General features: G+C 39.1%; 1 protein-coding gene across 2 annotated transcripts in view; it reads left to right on the top strand.

The window, feature by feature from the left end:
• Window positions 1–17,367, top strand: part of col2a1b (collagen, type II, alpha 1b) — a 47,024-nt gene that overhangs the window by 27,304 nt on the left and 2,353 nt on the right. For both annotated transcript variants that reach the window (XM_075461409.1, XM_075461410.1), the window contains 26 exons: window positions 147–200; window positions 705–758; window positions 1,166–1,219; window positions 1,659–1,712; window positions 2,147–2,191; window positions 2,274–2,372; window positions 4,342–4,449; window positions 4,563–4,616; window positions 4,759–4,812; window positions 4,965–5,018; window positions 5,299–5,352; window positions 8,118–8,225; window positions 8,584–8,637; window positions 8,806–8,859; window positions 9,686–9,847; window positions 10,676–10,783; window positions 12,752–12,859; window positions 13,028–13,081; window positions 13,632–13,739; window positions 14,196–14,249; window positions 14,413–14,520; window positions 14,626–14,679; window positions 14,946–15,053; window positions 15,978–16,266; window positions 16,557–16,744; window positions 17,009–17,251. In XM_075461409.1, coding sequence (XP_075317524.1) covers window positions 147–200; window positions 705–758; window positions 1,166–1,219; window positions 1,659–1,712; window positions 2,147–2,191; window positions 2,274–2,372; window positions 4,342–4,449; window positions 4,563–4,616; window positions 4,759–4,812; window positions 4,965–5,018; window positions 5,299–5,352; window positions 8,118–8,225; window positions 8,584–8,637; window positions 8,806–8,859; window positions 9,686–9,847; window positions 10,676–10,783; window positions 12,752–12,859; window positions 13,028–13,081; window positions 13,632–13,739; window positions 14,196–14,249; window positions 14,413–14,520; window positions 14,626–14,679; window positions 14,946–15,053; window positions 15,978–16,266; window positions 16,557–16,744; window positions 17,009–17,251 — 2,484 coding nt within the window. The remainder of the gene's footprint in view (window positions 1–146; window positions 201–704; window positions 759–1,165; window positions 1,220–1,658; window positions 1,713–2,146; window positions 2,192–2,273; window positions 2,373–4,341; window positions 4,450–4,562; window positions 4,617–4,758; window positions 4,813–4,964; window positions 5,019–5,298; window positions 5,353–8,117; window positions 8,226–8,583; window positions 8,638–8,805; window positions 8,860–9,685; window positions 9,848–10,675; window positions 10,784–12,751; window positions 12,860–13,027; window positions 13,082–13,631; window positions 13,740–14,195; window positions 14,250–14,412; window positions 14,521–14,625; window positions 14,680–14,945; window positions 15,054–15,977; window positions 16,267–16,556; window positions 16,745–17,008; window positions 17,252–17,367) is intronic.

Consider the following 17,367-nt stretch of genomic DNA (forward strand, 5'->3'; position numbering starts at 1 on the left):
ATTTGCCCATGCTGAAAATAGGTCCCTGAATCAACACATAATTCACCTGATCAGCACCATCTGGCGTGCTGCAGAGCACTTTTGTACCATTTAATGTACAAGTGCAGTTTTGACTAACAGTTGCATTTTATTTCTATTGTTATTAGGGTGAACCTGGCAAGTCTGGTGAGAAAGGACTGGGTGGCGCTCCTGGTCTGAGAGTAAGTTAACTTCCTCTGCATTAAGTAATACAAATAGCATTTTCCAAATAGATTCTGATTGGGCCAGAGTAATAAATCATAAAGCCATTATTACATCCTTTTTATTTTATGATCTATTAAACTCAGCACCCTGTTACCAATTGGTGAGGTTGAAATACTGATTTCAAAGCATTGAAATTTATATGAAGCATGAATTAATTAGGTGTGTGCATCTTTGGACTACACACAATTAGGAGACCAATAAGCTATAACATGTGAAAATAACGTTGACTGTGTTTTTAGACTTCAGCTCCAAATATTTTAAACTCTGACTCTCATTGATCTGCTCATTATGTATTATCAGATGTATTATGTGTATTGTGTATTACTAATTATGTATTAGTTCAGCTTTCTCATGAGAACCAAGTTGAAAAGCTAATTCATACCTCTCAGAATTTGTCTTGTTAATAGCATCACTTCTAGCTTTGGCTTAACTCATGATATCTATCTGTCCCCTCTCTTCAGGGTTTGCCTGGCAAAGATGGAGAAACCGGTGCTGCTGGACCCCCTGGCCCTGCTGTACGTATCTCCATCTGACTCTATATAGCTTTAACACCGATGATATCTCTTCCTTTTCTAAGTCTGCACATATAAGTACCCTTCAGTAACTCAATTTCCCAGATTCCTTCTACAAGAGCTATTTCAGGGAAAAAGGTCCTTGACACTTTTGTCTGGCAATTATTAGACACCTAACTGACTTACTGACCCTCAGACTGTTTGGAAGTTTGTGTTTCAGTGTGCTGAAGAAAACAAAGCCTACTTTTTCAAAGAAAATATTAAGTGCTACCATGTTCACATAATGTGTACTAATGTTGAATCGACTCATCATCAAAAATTTTACATTTTTCAGTATTTTGCCACCAAATTAGCTAAATTGTCCCTGATAATAGAATGTGACGATGATGAATTGTGGATTATCTGTTCAGGGCCCTGCTGGAGAGAGAGGAGAGCAAGGACAGCCTGGACCCTCAGGCTTCCAGGTGAGTCTGTCTGCCTTTACCTTCACTGCTATGTAGAAGAAGATGAATCAATGTAGCTTTTTCTCGAACTGAGTCAGAAAGCATATTGATGTACACCGTGCTCTATATGGCAGTAAATCTTTGAAGTTAAGAGAATTTTATTGGAGTATTTTTACAGATACTCTTACATTTCTATGTGCGTTTCCCACAATATCAATGAAGAGCAAGATGTGTTGCTACTGAGAAATATAGACATACACTGTGTCAATACATTAAAACTTATTTAGCTCTATGCTATGGCTTGTATATTTTGGAAATGAATAAAGTGTAACTGCTGTAATAAATACATAGAAATGTTTTATACTTAAAAATGGTTCTTATTCTGCAATTAAAACTCCACTGTTTTCTGCCCGCCGGCCTCAATGAATAAAGTTTATGACTTTTTCTCTCCTGTTAACAGGGTCTTCCTGGACCTCCTGGTCCTCCTGGTGAGGGAGGCAAACCCGGAGACCAGGTTGGTGCTCTTGTATGATGAAATTTAGCTTGAAAGGTCACGCAGTGCCAGCATAAACAGAGAATTTTCTCTCCCAATCTTCAAGAGAAAGACTCTAAATAGAATGCTGGACTGTGCCCAATATGAGAGGTAGAAAGTGAGTTACACAATGATGACCACAATGAGGACACACTGATGAGACAAACAGTTTTCTGTCATTGATACATTTAACCATCAAACAGCTGAAAAGTATTTACCCAGTTATTGGGTCATTTTTGGACAGTAAGATGGTTTAAGTCGGTCCTTTTTTTTACACATCTGGTATTTATCTGTGTCTCACTACTTATCCATTGCTGTAAATCAGTCATTCATATAGCATAATCTATCATAGGTAGTAGTAGAGTAGCAGTTATTACCTTTAATATGACATTGTCCTGACCTCTCTGTCTTTTTAGGGTGTACCTGGAGAGGGGGGAGCTGCTGGTATCACTGGACCCAGAGTAAGTTTACAGTGCTCATTTGATTTCATTGCATTCCAGTTTGCTGATTATCAGAGTTAATTATGGCTGTGTCATTTCTCAGGGAGAGCGTGGTTTCCCCGGAGAGAGAGGAGCTGCTGGTCCTCAGGGTCTGCAGGGACCCAGAGGTCTCCCTGGAACTCCTGGAACTGATGGACCCAAGGTTAGTCCAGCAAGCAGTGAAAGGTTTTCAAATTATTGAATATTGCTCCCTGAGGTGCATCCACACAACTGGAAAATATGCTTCTGAAGTACTTATGCCAGATTTTTTTTTTTTCCTATTGCATGCAACAACAGAAACAGAACACTCTGAGTTGCTGATTAAAATTGTTATTACCTCAGGTGTTTTTGAGTTGAGGTGCAGATTTAGTGTGTTTTTTTTTAACATCTATTTTACTGATATCTCCTTTAAAAATGTCATTTGATAAGGGGCTAAAGTACCTTGTTTCTCACGGCTCCTGCCTGATTCGTCTGTAGATGATAGTCTAACGGAAGTCTAGATTGTATTTGTTTTATGAAACAGCACCTCGGTTTAGTTCTCTTGATGTTGATGAACATCTTATCTCATAAAAACAAATTAAGTTTGGGGTGCCTTGATGCCCAAGGCAGCTTCTTCCTAAATTAGAGCCTGTGGTTGTGAGATGATTAACAAGAGTGCAAAGCGGAAATCACATTTCAGCTTTCGATTTTGCTTTTCTGACTCTCCGATTTTTGCTGTGAAATTCATGAAAGAATGGGTCTGGCGAAGGGTTACAAGTAGACACTGTTTTGTCACAAAACAGAGGTTTGGTAGTACTGGCTTCAGGGTTGGAGAACCGACAGCTGTCAGAGTCAAACCGGGATCAGTTCAGTTCTGGACCTTTGTTTTATGTCACTCCCCAACCTTCCGCTTTTATTATCTTTGCTTCTGTATGATCCAAAATCGTTTTACTGACATTCAAATCATACATTCAAGTCCACAAAGCACAGTTTTTAAAAAATAATGTATTTTTTTCCCCATTCCTGCTGGTAGCTCAGTGTATTTCCCATCAAGCTATAGCCTTACTTGCTTTTCTGGAATCAGTAAATTCCAGCCACAGCAGTGATTTGTCACCACTGCACTGTGAGTAGAGGAAGAGCTCAGAGCAGTGGCTGCAATTCCCATTTTTGGTTTGTTATCTGCTCCGATTTTAATCCCAGTTTATAGATTTTCTTCCTGTAAGGTCAGACAGGAGCGGTTAGAGAGGATGAGGATTATAGAGCCAGTGTGAGTGTGATGGGGATGGAAGAAGGGGATGAAGCGACATATCTGTAGATGAAAAAAAAAAGCTGCAGAGTGATACAGTCATCTACATCAGAGGTACATCAGTCATCTACCCCTTCAAGTTAGATTAAACAACAGTTTCAAAGTACACACAGCTAAAAATTGCAGTGGTGTGAGCCCTGCTGATTCCCTTAATGACTGGAAATAGGGAGTAGATATTGTGTTTGTGTATCTGAGGCTGCAGCAGCATGTGCTGCTGATAAGCCTCACAAGTTTTGACCAAGAGTGGACCAGCTGAAGTCACTTTAAAAAAAAAAATCAAAGAAAAAAATCTCCATTTGCTTTCATTTGTCTGGCTTTGATGTGTGCAATAGATTTTGCCCTGATAAAACAGAATTAATAGGGGACCTGTAATCAAAAGAAGAAAGTATATAAATATATATATTATGTGTGTGTATTGTGTGTATTGATATTATTTCTAAAACCGATAAAATAATGAGTTAATTTTTCTTCTGTCCTGTACTAAGAAGAAGCAAAACAAAAACATTTAAACCATTTATTTTAACCATCCTCTTTTATCTTTAAAATCCTTTGATAACCTTGAACACAACATGGCACGGCAAAGATCTGTGTTGAATCAATGGATGTGCTCTTACTCTGAGACTTAGCTGTTTTAGTGTCTTTGAAACATATATAAATCCAGATGCTTAGCAAAAGCGAGCAATAATAGGACAACATAACATACAAAAACCTTGTTTTTAGACCATTTTTAGACACCTGCTGCAGATACAGTTATTCAGTGTATCGTAATCTAAAATAGCTTTTCAGTCTAAGTCTGAACTCAGTGCTGTCATCGTCATGTCTTTTTTTTTTCTCTAATCTATAACAGGGAGCCATTGGACCTGCTGGTGGTGCTGGAGCTCAGGGACCCCCTGGCCTGCAGGGTATGCCTGGAGAGAGAGGAGCTGCTGGCATTCCTGGACCCAAAGGAGACCGAGTAAGTAATGAAGGGAGCAAAATTATTAATATTAAGTAAACATCAAATATGTAAAAGTTTCATGCCTATTCCCTTATCAGGTGACTGACTTTTTCTTTTTTTTATTCGTACAGGGTGACATTGGAGAGAAAGGACCTGAAGGTGCTCCAGGCAAAGATGGTGGCAGAGTGAGTGACAATAGGCATTGTTGAATACAGACAAATCAGTTTGAATCTTTAAAATAAAACATTTGAAATGTTTTTTTATATATTCTCAAGACAAAGCAAACTGTTCAATGTCTGGTTCAAACATCCTGTTATCTTGTCACAGGGTCTCACTGGTCCCATTGGACCTCCTGGTCCTGGTGGTCCCAATGGTGAGAAGGTGGGTGTTATTTCCTGTTCTGGATACACTTAAATGACAAGAAATTGTCAACAGTTGAGGGCATAAATGTCATGTCTGTCAGTGACTGTGTGTGCAAAACAGCTGTTTATGGTCCAACGTGTGTTGCTGATGATGTTGTGTTTTTATTGCAGGGTGAATCTGGTCCTTCTGGTCCTTCTGGGGCTGCTGGTGTTCGCGGTGCTCCTGTAAGTGTTGCGGTTAACTGATATCAGCTAATTAGAAGAATGAGATGCCTCCATTGAGAAAATTCCCATATTTTGTAATCCAAAAAAGGTCTGGGTAGATAAATAATTCACCCGATCTACCTCACGTTTTTTTAAATCCTTTGCAGTAGTCAGTTTTACTTTAGAGCCAACTTTAAAAATGACTGATGGTAGTTTTAAAAGACACTATCCACGCTGAAGTTAAATGTCTCTCACCTGACCTAAGCTTTGTGTTTTTATTTTATTTCTATTTATCTTCCAGGGTGACAGGGGAGAGACTGGACCTCTTGGACCTGCTGGTTTTGCTGGACCTCCTGTAAGTCTGATAAAAACAACACTAAAGACTGTCTCTTACCGTGACGTTGTAAAAATCTGAAAAACCTGACTCCTGAACCACAGCATGACAGTAGTTGGGAAATATTTTCATTTTTAAACTAACTTCAGTTTGCTGGAGATTTCTATCCTACTATAAATATTACAACAACACAGATTTAAACACACGTTAAAACTCAGTTTTGGACAATTTTAAGATGCCTTGCACCAGATCATTAAATGCTATAACTGAAAATAGTACTCAACATGTCAAATGTTGAAACTTTTTTTTCTTTTGAAAAAAACCCCATAATGCTCATTTAAAATTTGAAACAGTTCTCCTTCATCTGAAAACACTTTGTAAGCGTGTGAAAAGCAGACAGGTCAGTTTAGCACCAAAACTCCCTTACTGTGTCATGATGATTCATGATATTGTAATGCAGAATTATATTACTCAAAGCCTTCCTTGATAAAGGCGTCTTTTTGATGACAAGACATATTTGTTGCCAAAACCTGCAAATATCCTTTAGCGTTAATGGGGTTTTGACAGATGTGCACATTACCTGTGCAATGTGCACTAATACACCCCCATGCTATGGTTGCTGGTTTTTAATAACACACCAGGTGGTCTCTCTTCTCTTAGCCTGGATCACACAGCATCCATAAAATTGCAGAAATCATTTCAAATTTTGATTCGTCAGAGCACAGAACAGTTTTCCAATCACCTCTGTTCATCTTAAATGAGCTCAGGCCCAGAGAAAGCAGCTGCGTTTCTAGATCTATGTTGTTGTTTTTTACTCTGTATTGAGAGCTTTGTGGATGCATGCTACACAATGTCTTTATAGACAGTTGCTTTCAGAAGTGTTACTGAGTCCATGCAGTGATTTCTACAACAAAATCATTTTTGTTTTTAATGTAGTGCTGCCTGAAGATCATTGTCATTCAGTGTAGATTTCCATCCCTGTGTCACAGAGATTTTTCCAGATTCTTTGAGATTTCTGAAAACTTTGTAATTTAACGTTGAGTCGTTTCACATGTTCATACAGTTACAGAGTGATGACCCCTTCCCCAACATTTCTTTGATTTGGGGTCATTTTTTGCTCCTCTTCCACAACTATTTTGAAATGTGTTGCTCCTTTCAAGTGAAAGCACACTTTTAAAGAAATGGCATCTGTCATGTTCTTTTTTTGATGTTGTTATTTTCACTTAAAAACACTGCTCAAATTATTTGCTATTATTTGCAAATGATGAAAATTGATAGAAACTAATATCAAATATCTAGTGATATATGTCCAATATTAAATAATATATTATACTTAAAGGATCTCCTTTAGGCAGTTTATAAGACAGATAGAAATATTTGTCTTTGAATATGTAATTATAGCTTGTGCCTGATTTAAAAAAACAAACAATACATATAAATGAACTAAATGAAAGCAAATTATTTTAAGTTAAGTTATTTAACCGCTGGATATAAGTTAGGTTTTAAATTCAACACAGGCTTTAAGTTTCTACATCACATATGTGTTTTGAATCTGCATTGGTTTACACATACATCCTGTAAAATACCTTAAACATGGTGTTCGGGTGAGCTCAGAGAGGCATCCTCAACTGGATTTATCTGAGAATTTGTTGTGCTGTGCAGTAAAACATCTAAGAAAAAGCAGTTATTATCGGAGTAGTTACACAGTTGCATCAGTAGCTATAAAAAGAAAGTTGCACAAATCCTTAAAAAAAAATATATTGAACCAGCTGGAAATTAAAATGCAACATTAATATACATTAATTATGGGAGATGCAAGATGACAGGCATTTAGCCAACACATTTTTTTATTTATCTTTTATTGCCACTATCTGAAAACACTGGATGTCTTGGTGCCTCTACATCTTTCATCCCCTAAATGAATTATTCTAGCTTGTTTCCTCTGTACATAATTGTGTGGAAAGATATCAAGTTGTAGAATGTCAGAAGTCTTAGTATCCTTCATTCATTTACTTTTTCCCCAAAGACCCCAGACAGACATAAAGTAATTGTTTTTCATAAGCTGCCAAATGGATTTCACCAATACATTTGTGACAACACAGTTTATCTAAACGTTTTTTCCCTTCAGGTTGCACTATGATTAATTATAGATTTTGTGTCAGGGCTAATAACACAACAAGGTGTGTAAATCATTTTTGCTCTCGGCTAACAGACTGCAGTACCTTACTGCTTACCACCATACGGACTGACAATAGACATGCATGCGCCTAAAACAGCTGCAGCTAATATTCAGTATTTTGTACTTTCATGTTGCTATTGAACCTGCCACCGCTCCAATCAGGTTCTCTTTCAAAGAAGAATAATGAAAATAAGTCATTAGAGTAGTTACTTTTTCTTTTGTCAGTTTTGTGTATTCCCTTGACTTTGGAGTAAATTCTACTTTTTGCCACTTCAAAACAAGTGTATGCTCCTCCAGCTCCTATGGCCACAAGTAAACAATGCTGAAAGCTGAAATATAGAGCAGCGGTAGAACTTGAATCCCTTGAATGGGATTTATTGCAAATTAAAGTACAACTATTCTTCATAATTTCAGCATTTCCTTTAGCATTGCATTGACACAAAATAAGGAAACTGATAAGACACAATCAGAGCAACGTATTTCCATAATCTGACTTTTTATCTGACTTTGAATTTCTGAACAGTTTAGCTTAACAGCATCTTTAATCAAAGGACATAGTAGCACTATCCATGACAAATAAACTCACCTTTCTCTGTTCACCTTTCAGGGTGTTGATGGTCAGCCTGGAACTAAGGGAGAGCAGGGAGAATCAGGACAGAAGGGAGATGCTGGTGCCCCTGGACCTCAAGGACCATCTGGTGCCCCTGGACCTGCAGTAAGTATCATTACACTTGTACACTGCTTCTTAGCTGTGCATCATCGCTCCTCAGCTTTTTCTAATCCTGGTATAATGAGGGTGCAAAGCTAAACAATAGGTGTCTGCAGTTTTATTTTGATAAACACTTATTATAGCAAGATGGAAACTGATGGTCATTCCTGCATGATAAGAAAATTTTGCATACAGACAAATCAGTGGAAAAAATGTCTTTGTTTTTCCCTTTGTTGGACGTTCTTGGCGTTGAAATCAAGTGAGAATGAATCATGCTGGTCAGTGAAATCTAGCCGAGGCAAACATTAGCACATGAAACAGAAAACAGATCAGACTGTCACACATGGAATGTTTTCGGTTTCAGGGTCCTACAGGCGTTTCTGGACCTAAAGGTGCTCGTGGTGCTCAGGGACCTCCTGTAAGTAACCTTTTGAAGATTTTTTTCTTTTATTTGTCACAAAGTGTCTCACCTTCAAGTCTTTGAAAATGATTTGTAGATTTGATTTAACCTGATAGTAGCAAATGCAAGAACCATCATTGTGCAAAATTGTCTTTGGCTTTGCCTGAATTCCTCTTTCTCTGTTAGGGGGCCACTGGTTTCCCTGGAGCTGCTGGCCGAGTTGGACCCCCTGGTCCCAACGTAAGTTCAGGTTCCAGATAACTTGACCATAAAGCCTGTTTTGGAGTTCAGTTGTTGATATATGCCCATTGTGTTGTAGCAAAAAAAAAAAATATCGATAATAACACAGGAATGGGTCGCAGAAGAGTTACAGGAGTGTTTTTTTCTAAATGCCACCAGATTTGTTGCCACATAGGAGGCAGCTGTAAAGCACTTACTCTCACTGCCCCAGCACCCACACACCTCCAAAACAGTTGGTCCGATGCAGAAGGAGCTTGTTTAGAATATTTGTAACTTGCTAAAAAAAGTCTGACGCTGTTTCACAGTTAAAAGATACAGTGTATGTTAATAGAAGTTGTTTAGAGCTGCAAAGATTAAAAAGGATATACCCCTGTGCATTGGCACTGCAATGCATATTAGTACCTGAAAACTATGGAAGCCAAGAAGCAATGTTTTTCTCGAGAACATAAATTAAATTTGTCATTATCTCAAAATGGTAAACCTCGTTTTGTAGTGATAACGGATTAATTATGCCCTTATCTTGAGATAACAAGGTTTGTTGGTGATATAATTTGTTGATTAATCCTTGTAAAGTTTGTTTTCATGTCACCACAAACACTGGGCTCACCAGAAGGACAGCTACATAGCAGAATTGCTTAAAAGCTTATCAATGCCCACTGTCTGTGCTCGAGAGCGCACGCTTACTAAAGTCAGTGCAGCAATCAGAGTTACATCTATAAATGCCTTGACTTATTGTTATAGATTTTTCCCAACTGTCTTGATAGCAATAACGAATGATGAAATTGAATTTTAATGCATGCTCTTCCACCCTCCTTACACTTCTTAGGGTAATCCTGGACCTTCTGGTCCTGCCGGCCCTCCTGGTAAAGATGGACCCAAGGGTGTGAGAGGAGATGGTGGACCACCAGGCAGGCAGGGTGATGCTGGGCTCCGTGGTCCTGCTGGGACTTCCGGAGAGAAGGGAGACCCTGGAGAGGATGGTCCTCCTGTGAGTTTTTCATGCTCCTCTGCATAACACTCAAGACACTGGGTTTTACATAATCTTTAACTTTAAACACTGCTCCAGTTGTTGCTGGAGCAACATGTGGGTGCTTATTTTGCCCCTCTAAAAAGCGACTCCAGAGAGAAAAAAATCATTAAATGTGTTTGTTTTCTACATTTCTGGTCTTTTTTATGTCGCTCTGTCAGCTCAGAGAGCCCATTTTATCAGTAATGGACATACTCTCCATTAACACACAGAGCTGTCAGTGTCCATCACTGACTGCAATAGCAGACCAAGACATATGGCAGCACCGGGCAGCACAGTGACAATCTGATGATTGGACCCCAGGCTTTTACCTTCCCTACATTCACATAAACACATGACAATTCCTGTATGGAAAATGATAGCCAATCAAACATTTGAATAGCTATTGTGTCGAGAGCCCTGCTTCCTATAGATTTTGCCCTGTATATGAGATCTTGGATCAGCACATCGAGTCATTGTCTGCAGAATGGTGTGTTTCAGTCATCACGTAGAGTCAGGTGTTCATTGTGAACATGGTTTCAGAGAACAGCGGGCTGTGGAGGTGAGGATGATGTAGACAGAAAGGTGATGGAGAGATGGATGTTGAAATGTGCAACTGTGACTGGTAATAAAATCTTAGGTGGAGCAAATCCGAGAAGATATACACCGATTACATATCTTGGGACTAATTCCTGTGATGAAAATGTTTATGTAATTAAAAACAAATGCATGAACAAAAAAAAAATAGACACTTTTCACATCAGTCAGTACTCACTAATTCTGATTTTCTTATTTTTAATTTCCTCTCAGGGTCCCCCCGGTCCCTCTGGACCTCAAGGATTGGGTGGTCAGCGAGGTATTGTTGGTCTCCCTGGACAACGAGGTGAAAGAGGTTTCCCTGGTCTGCCTGGACCTTCTGTAAGTAACATAATGTTCTCTCATTCAAGTAATTAAAATGAATTAATTACTGCTTAATGTGTCAACTATTTGTTTTACAAATACTTTAACTGAAATATGGCCATCACAATTTCCAGTAGCCCAAGGTGACACCCTCGAGTAGTTTGTTTGTTAATCTTCTATCTATCTTTTTTTTTATCATCTTTTTCACTTTACTCTCAGCTACACAGCTACAGTGTTTACAGTATCTGTCCACTGACATAACTCCATATAGTATATAGTATAGCTAATCTTTTCTAACTGATTTTTAGCTAGTGGCTGATATATGCAAACACTTTTTCACAATCTAACTGCAGGAAACATTAAGTCACTCCTTTAGTGGAATTAGTACCTCATCATGACCTCTCTTACTGAGAGATGCATACATAAAATAGTGTGTTCCAAGAGCACACATTCACTTGGCAAAACAGGGAAATTACTTTAAGTAGCATGTAAAAGGAACTTCTTATTCATTTCTATGTAGCATTTTCAAATATTTTAAACTAGGGATACACGATTTTTTGCAATATTTAAATAAAAAACACCTTAAATGAGGAAGTAAAAAATGGATTATATTTTTAAAAATGAAAAACAAACGATGTACAACATTATTATGTCATCTCTTTGGTCCTCCCAATTTTACCCCCTTTTACTCTGCATTCATAGGTCAGATCTACAAACTCAGCCCTGATTTTCATACCCATAAAGTTTTGTGACTGTTTCTTTAACTGTTGTGATGAAATCGATCCACAAACAGACAAACATGCAGACAGCATCCAAAGATCTCAAAGCTGATTTTGCAGTGGCTCCTGCATCAGTGTGTTACTCCACAGCTACATTCTGCCAAGATGACACACTCGCAGACAAACTCACAAGGTGCAAACGCTACCAACTCTGCAGTCGTGGCTGCTAATAATAAACACCCATTTTGTCACTTAGTAAAGTGAATAGGAAAAAGCAGCAGCAAAAAAACTCTTGTCCTGATTTGATCACAGTCTAAACTAATATCATTCAGGCCTTTTTTCTTTAGGATCCCATCTGATGTACAGCATGTCACATCTCAGTCTATTTGATATGTGACATGAGCCATGTCCCCTACTTACAACATCTCAGTGGGCATGTCCTTACCATTAATTATTCATCCCTATGCATGAAGGAGATGCCAAGAAATCAGCAGCGATGCCAATCTCACCAAGGAATGTGCTTTTAATAACAGACTGAACTGTACAGTTTCCATCATTTTCTGGAGGTTTCTTTGTATATTCTTTAGGGTGATATAACCATGCACAACATACAAGTGAACAAAATTTGCCCTTTTTAATCTTATGTAATACAAAGTACGGATAAGCGGAATAAATAATAAAACCTGTCATTTGGTTTTGCCAAGGTGGAATTAATGTTAGAAGATGAGCTTGCTTCTGTTTTTCAGTTTGCAAAAAATATGTAGAAAACATGTCAAATATTACTGACCACTATTGTCTTCTAGTTAAATTTAAGATCAGCAGGCTAAGCGGTTACAAGCCATGTATATCTACAACTCTGAAAATGTCGTTTCCAGACCTAATTTTGGATCAATAGCAGAGGATTTAAGATTTGGGCAATGACATGGAAGTGTTCCAACATAAAACGTATCTTCAGTGTAGGAGGAAACTACCATGATAACTTAATCAATGAATGTTAAAGCTGCTCTGTCTCGTCTCTGAACAATAGGTGAATGCCTCTCCTAAAATGCTTATCACCAGTTAAAAACCTATCATATCTGCATGTCTGTAAATGTGTTTACAAACAATCGGATTTGTCAGTAAACATCATCCCCTTAAACATACAGCACAATCCTGAGAGCTGCAGGGCCAGTGAATAAATAAAGGGGGGCATCACTGGTCTCATAAGTTTTACAAATGAACAGATTTCCTTTCAAGCCTAAGAATAAGTCCTCTTCTTTCCTCTTAGGGTGAGCCTGGAAAGCAGGGAGCTTCTGGTGGTCCCGGAGACCGTGGACCCCCTGGACCTGTTGGACCACCTGGACTCACTGGACCTGCGGGAGAGCCTGGCAGAGAGGTCAGAAAATGACTGAAACCACTATTTACGTCAAGTATACATTTGGTCTGTTTTACACTGTATTATTAATCCGTTTAGTTGCAGCAGCGTTCATTATGCAGCTGATAGGCATTCAGTAGGACATCTGGTTCGGCTTTTAATGCTTGATGCTGTTCTGTCATCTGGCAGGGCAACCCTGGATCTGACGGACCCCCGGGCAGAGATGGTTCTGCTGGAATCAAGGTGAGAAACACTAAATACACAGGGTCAAGTCTTTCATGCTGAATAATGCTGCTATAATTATGCATCATTAAACATAGCAGTTAGCAGCTATTATAATTAGTTTTTAAACATTACTTAATGTCTTTATGGAAATGTTGAAAGCATTAGTGACCTGAGTGAATTTAAACTATCCATCCCTGAATGCACAACAATGATTCCAGTCATGTGAACCTGTTGTTTCGAGGTTTTCTGGTCTGATGGAATGAATTTACTCAGTCAGAACTACTCTAAAAAAAACCACCAATTCTAACAAACAAAATGACATTCAGTTGTCTATATCCCTGTGGAATGAATTGATCTTTTAGTGTGCATGAGCCATTGTTGGACTGCAGTAGCCCCTTTCCTTCTTCTGTTTTTTCCATGACGGCATACCCTCATCAAGTGCAGTGTAAAGCTCCATAAAGGAAACATTATCAAATTTTTAAAAACTTTTTTACTTCCTATAGGTACACAGCAATTATCCTGTTGTCACGTCTTCCTTTTTATTACTGTTGTTCTTTCTGGTCTGCAGGGCGATCGTGGCAGCACTGGTCCTTTAGGTGCTCCTGGAGCTCCAGGTGGAACTGGTGCTCCTGGTCCCGTGGGTCCCACTGGCAAACAGGGAGACAGAGGAGAGCCTGTGAGTAATAACTTCACTACTGGCAAACATGTCACTGTCTTCATGCAGTAGTGTTTTTTTCTTTAAAAAAAAAAGGGATGAAGAAAGAAAGAAATTGTTACGTTTTTTTTTCATTTTTTGCCCTGATATCAAGCACAGACAAAGATGTCTCAAGTGCTTTATCTTTGACTGACCTGTTATCTGAGAACTACATGATTGCTCATCTCATTTGCATAACATTTTGTTTAGGGTTATTACACCATAAATGCAACTGAAAATATATTTGACCTTTTAAATAACCAGGACGGAAAGTTACCTGCTTTGTTGGAATAGAAGTAATTACCTACATAGATACAATTAAAGAATGTTAAAAATCCATTATAAAATGCATTAATGTAACATTTCTACATATTTCAACACAACGTTTAACCTATAAATGTACATATTTTCTTTTAAGAATGACACTTTTTTTTTCAGGGTGCACAAGGACCTTCCGGATCCTCAGGACCTGCTGGAGCCAGAGGAATGCCTGTACGTATACCCTGTGCACTGTTTGGAATGACTTCTGGCCTGTACAAACAAAAGTGAACACAGAAATGGTTTTGGTCATTGTAAGAGTGAAATCAAGCTTTTTAATTCAAGCACTTCACTCTGCAAACAAGGGTCAGCTAAGATGTTTTCCACTTACTCTCAGGGACCCCAAGGACCCCGTGGGGACAAGGGTGAGGCTGGAGAGTCTGGTGAAAGAGGACAGAAGGGACACAGAGGTTTCACTGGTCTGCAGGGTCTCCCCGGACCCCCGGTAAGCAGCCACATTTACTGTAAATATATCTGTATCTGGTTTAGTGGGGAATATGTTTACGTTACTATCACCCTACTGATTTTCCCTGTGCTTCCTCTACATTAGGGTCAAGCCGGTGACCAGGGTGCTACTGGACCATCTGGGCCTTCCGGACAAAGAGTGAGTTCAAAATGTACCAAAATACTCACCTGTAATTAAGAATTAGAACATTGTTTTGAATTAAAGACAAGTCAAACATTACTTTACTTGCAGCGTCAGAACAATTTTTTGGTTTACTTTTAAACTCATAAGATTTTTCTTTTTTCTTTAAGTTACTGACTATTGCTTTTTCTATCGCCGATACCCTTTGATGATGTAACACTGTAAATTTCCCTGTTTCAGAATAATAAGGATCATCTAATCTCATGCAATATCTCCATCTGTAGGGACCACCTGGACCAGTTGGCCCTGCAGGAAAGGACGGTTCAAATGGTCTTCCAGGACCCATTGGACCCCCTGGACCTCGAGGTCGCAGTGGAGATACTGGCCCCTCTGTAAGTACCTACGAGTACTTTGTCTGTTTTCTAGTATTTTTGGAAGATTCAGAAATTAATAAAACATGGTGAATCACAGGTCTGCTGTAAATTAGACTTTTTATTGCTGTGAATGGGACACTGTGTTTTTCTCCAGCTGGATTAATGAGATAATGAGACCTGCTGGCATACTTCACTAAGTCCTCCTTATACACACCTTTCCTTTCTGTCCCTCTTTGTAAAGCAGAACTGTTTATTCTGTGACATCTCACAAAGTAAAATCATCTCTGCAATATAAACTAAGAATTGTTAATCAATTGAAAAGATCATAGGAACAAATGAGAACAAAAAAAAATGATGGGATGAGATTGGCTAAAACTAAGAGTAATTTTAAGGAATAATTTTAGTTCTTATTTATTTTGAGGAGGGTAAACTTTGGTAAACAATGGGTAAACAATCTGCATCGAGTGATGTTTTGATTTCTCGAGCTGATGTCAAATTAGGGCATTATTATGTATTATCGATGGGATTTCAGTTGTTGTTAATACTGACATATTGTGACAACCTTATGCTCCACAATCATAGGCGATGCAGATGCCTTAAGATGCTTTTTTAATATTTATTATTTCCCCTGTTTATTCTACAACATTAAAGTAGGTATTAAAAGGGTATTACTCAGATTCTATTATTCAATAACTTGAAATCAAATGGGGCTTTAAAGAGACAGATAAGTAATGAATTAGAAGGGCATTATACAACAACTAAAAAACTTGTTTGCAATATTGTTGAAACAAGGAGTGAACAATGAAATCAAATTAAAATGAGGGACTAGTCCAGTCTGAGAGAAGAGGGAAGAGAAATGTTCCATTGCTTGTGCAGCACACAAGTGCATAGAAGGGCAATTAAAAAGGTCTAACCTTCCCACCTCCCTGTTTTGTCTTTCAGGGTCCTCCTGGAAACCCTGGACCCCCTGGTCTTCCTGGTCCACCTGGACCTGGCATTGACATGTCTGCCTTTGCTGGTCTGGGTCAGACTGAGAAGTCACCCGATCCTCTCAGGTACATGAGGGCTGACCAGGCTGCTGGAAATCTCCGTCAGCATGATGCTGAGGTTGATGCCACGCTCAAATCTCTCAACAATCAGATTGAGAACATCCGCAGCCCAGAGGGATCCAAGAAGAATCCTGCACGCACCTGCAGAGATCTGAAGCTCTGCCATCCTGACTGGAAGAGTGGTGAGTGACACCGAGAGGAATTGTTTGAATTGGAGTAAGGTCATGAAGCGCACGGAGACTAGGCTGGGAATTCAGGTTTGCCAAAGTAAGGATTTGGGTCAAATCTAGTTTGTGCTGCCTGGGATTGTTTGGTCTGAGCTGATTTAGTCTGTTTTTGGAATATTAGAAAAACACAGGTGGTCCAAACCTTATGCAGTACAGTTCCAATGATTGGGAGCTTTGTAAGCAAGGAGGAATCACATCCTGGAGGCTGATGGGCCTTTTTTTGTTGTTTTGTTTTGTAACTGTAGGTGAGTACTGGATTGATCCCAATCAAGGTTGCACCATTGATGCAATCAAGGTCTTCTGCAACATGGAGACAGGAGAGTCCTGTGTCCACCCCAAGCCTACCAGCATTCCTCGCAAGAACTGGTGGTCCAGCAAGAGCAAGGACCGCAAACACGTCTGGTTCGGAGAGACAATGAATGGAGGATTCCACGTAAGTTGGATTTTCTGCTTTAGTTTTCTGTACCTGTCAGCCAGTCAAGATTCAATATTTCTATTGAATCTTGACTGGCTCCTGACATACACATTTATGTGTTAAGTAAATAGGATCTGTAACTTTCTAAACTTTTGTGACTCCTGTTTTGAGCACAAAAAAAGTGTAATCTGACTCTTTGCTAAGCAACACTTGGGGAATGTCATATTTTCAAGACCTTTAACGATGTCATCATCATTTGGACTCTTCATCCTTCCAATGCAGTTCAGCTATGGTGACGACAGCCTGGCGCCCAACACTGCTGCCATTCAGATGACTTTCCTTAGATTGCTGTCCACTGAAGCTTCTCAAAACATCACCTACCACTGTAAGAACAGTGTGGCCTACATGGACGCCTCAACAAGCAACCTGAAGAAGGCTGTTCTGCTGCAGGGCTCCAACGAAGTGGAGATCAGAGCCGAGGGCAATAGTCGCTTCACTTACAGCGTCCTGGAAGACGGCTGCACGGTAAATCTAAGAGACTCACAACTTTACACGTAGCATAAGAAATAAAACGATTTTAAGCCTTTCATCTTTAGTCTCTGTCTTTCACTCACTGAATGATCTCGTACTGACCTTTCAGA

Source organism: Odontesthes bonariensis, chromosome 3 (genome assembly GCF_027942865.1).
Source record: "Odontesthes bonariensis isolate fOdoBon6 chromosome 3, fOdoBon6.hap1, whole genome shotgun sequence".
NCBI classification, from domain to species: Eukaryota; Metazoa; Chordata; class Actinopteri; order Atheriniformes; family Atherinopsidae; genus Odontesthes; species Odontesthes bonariensis.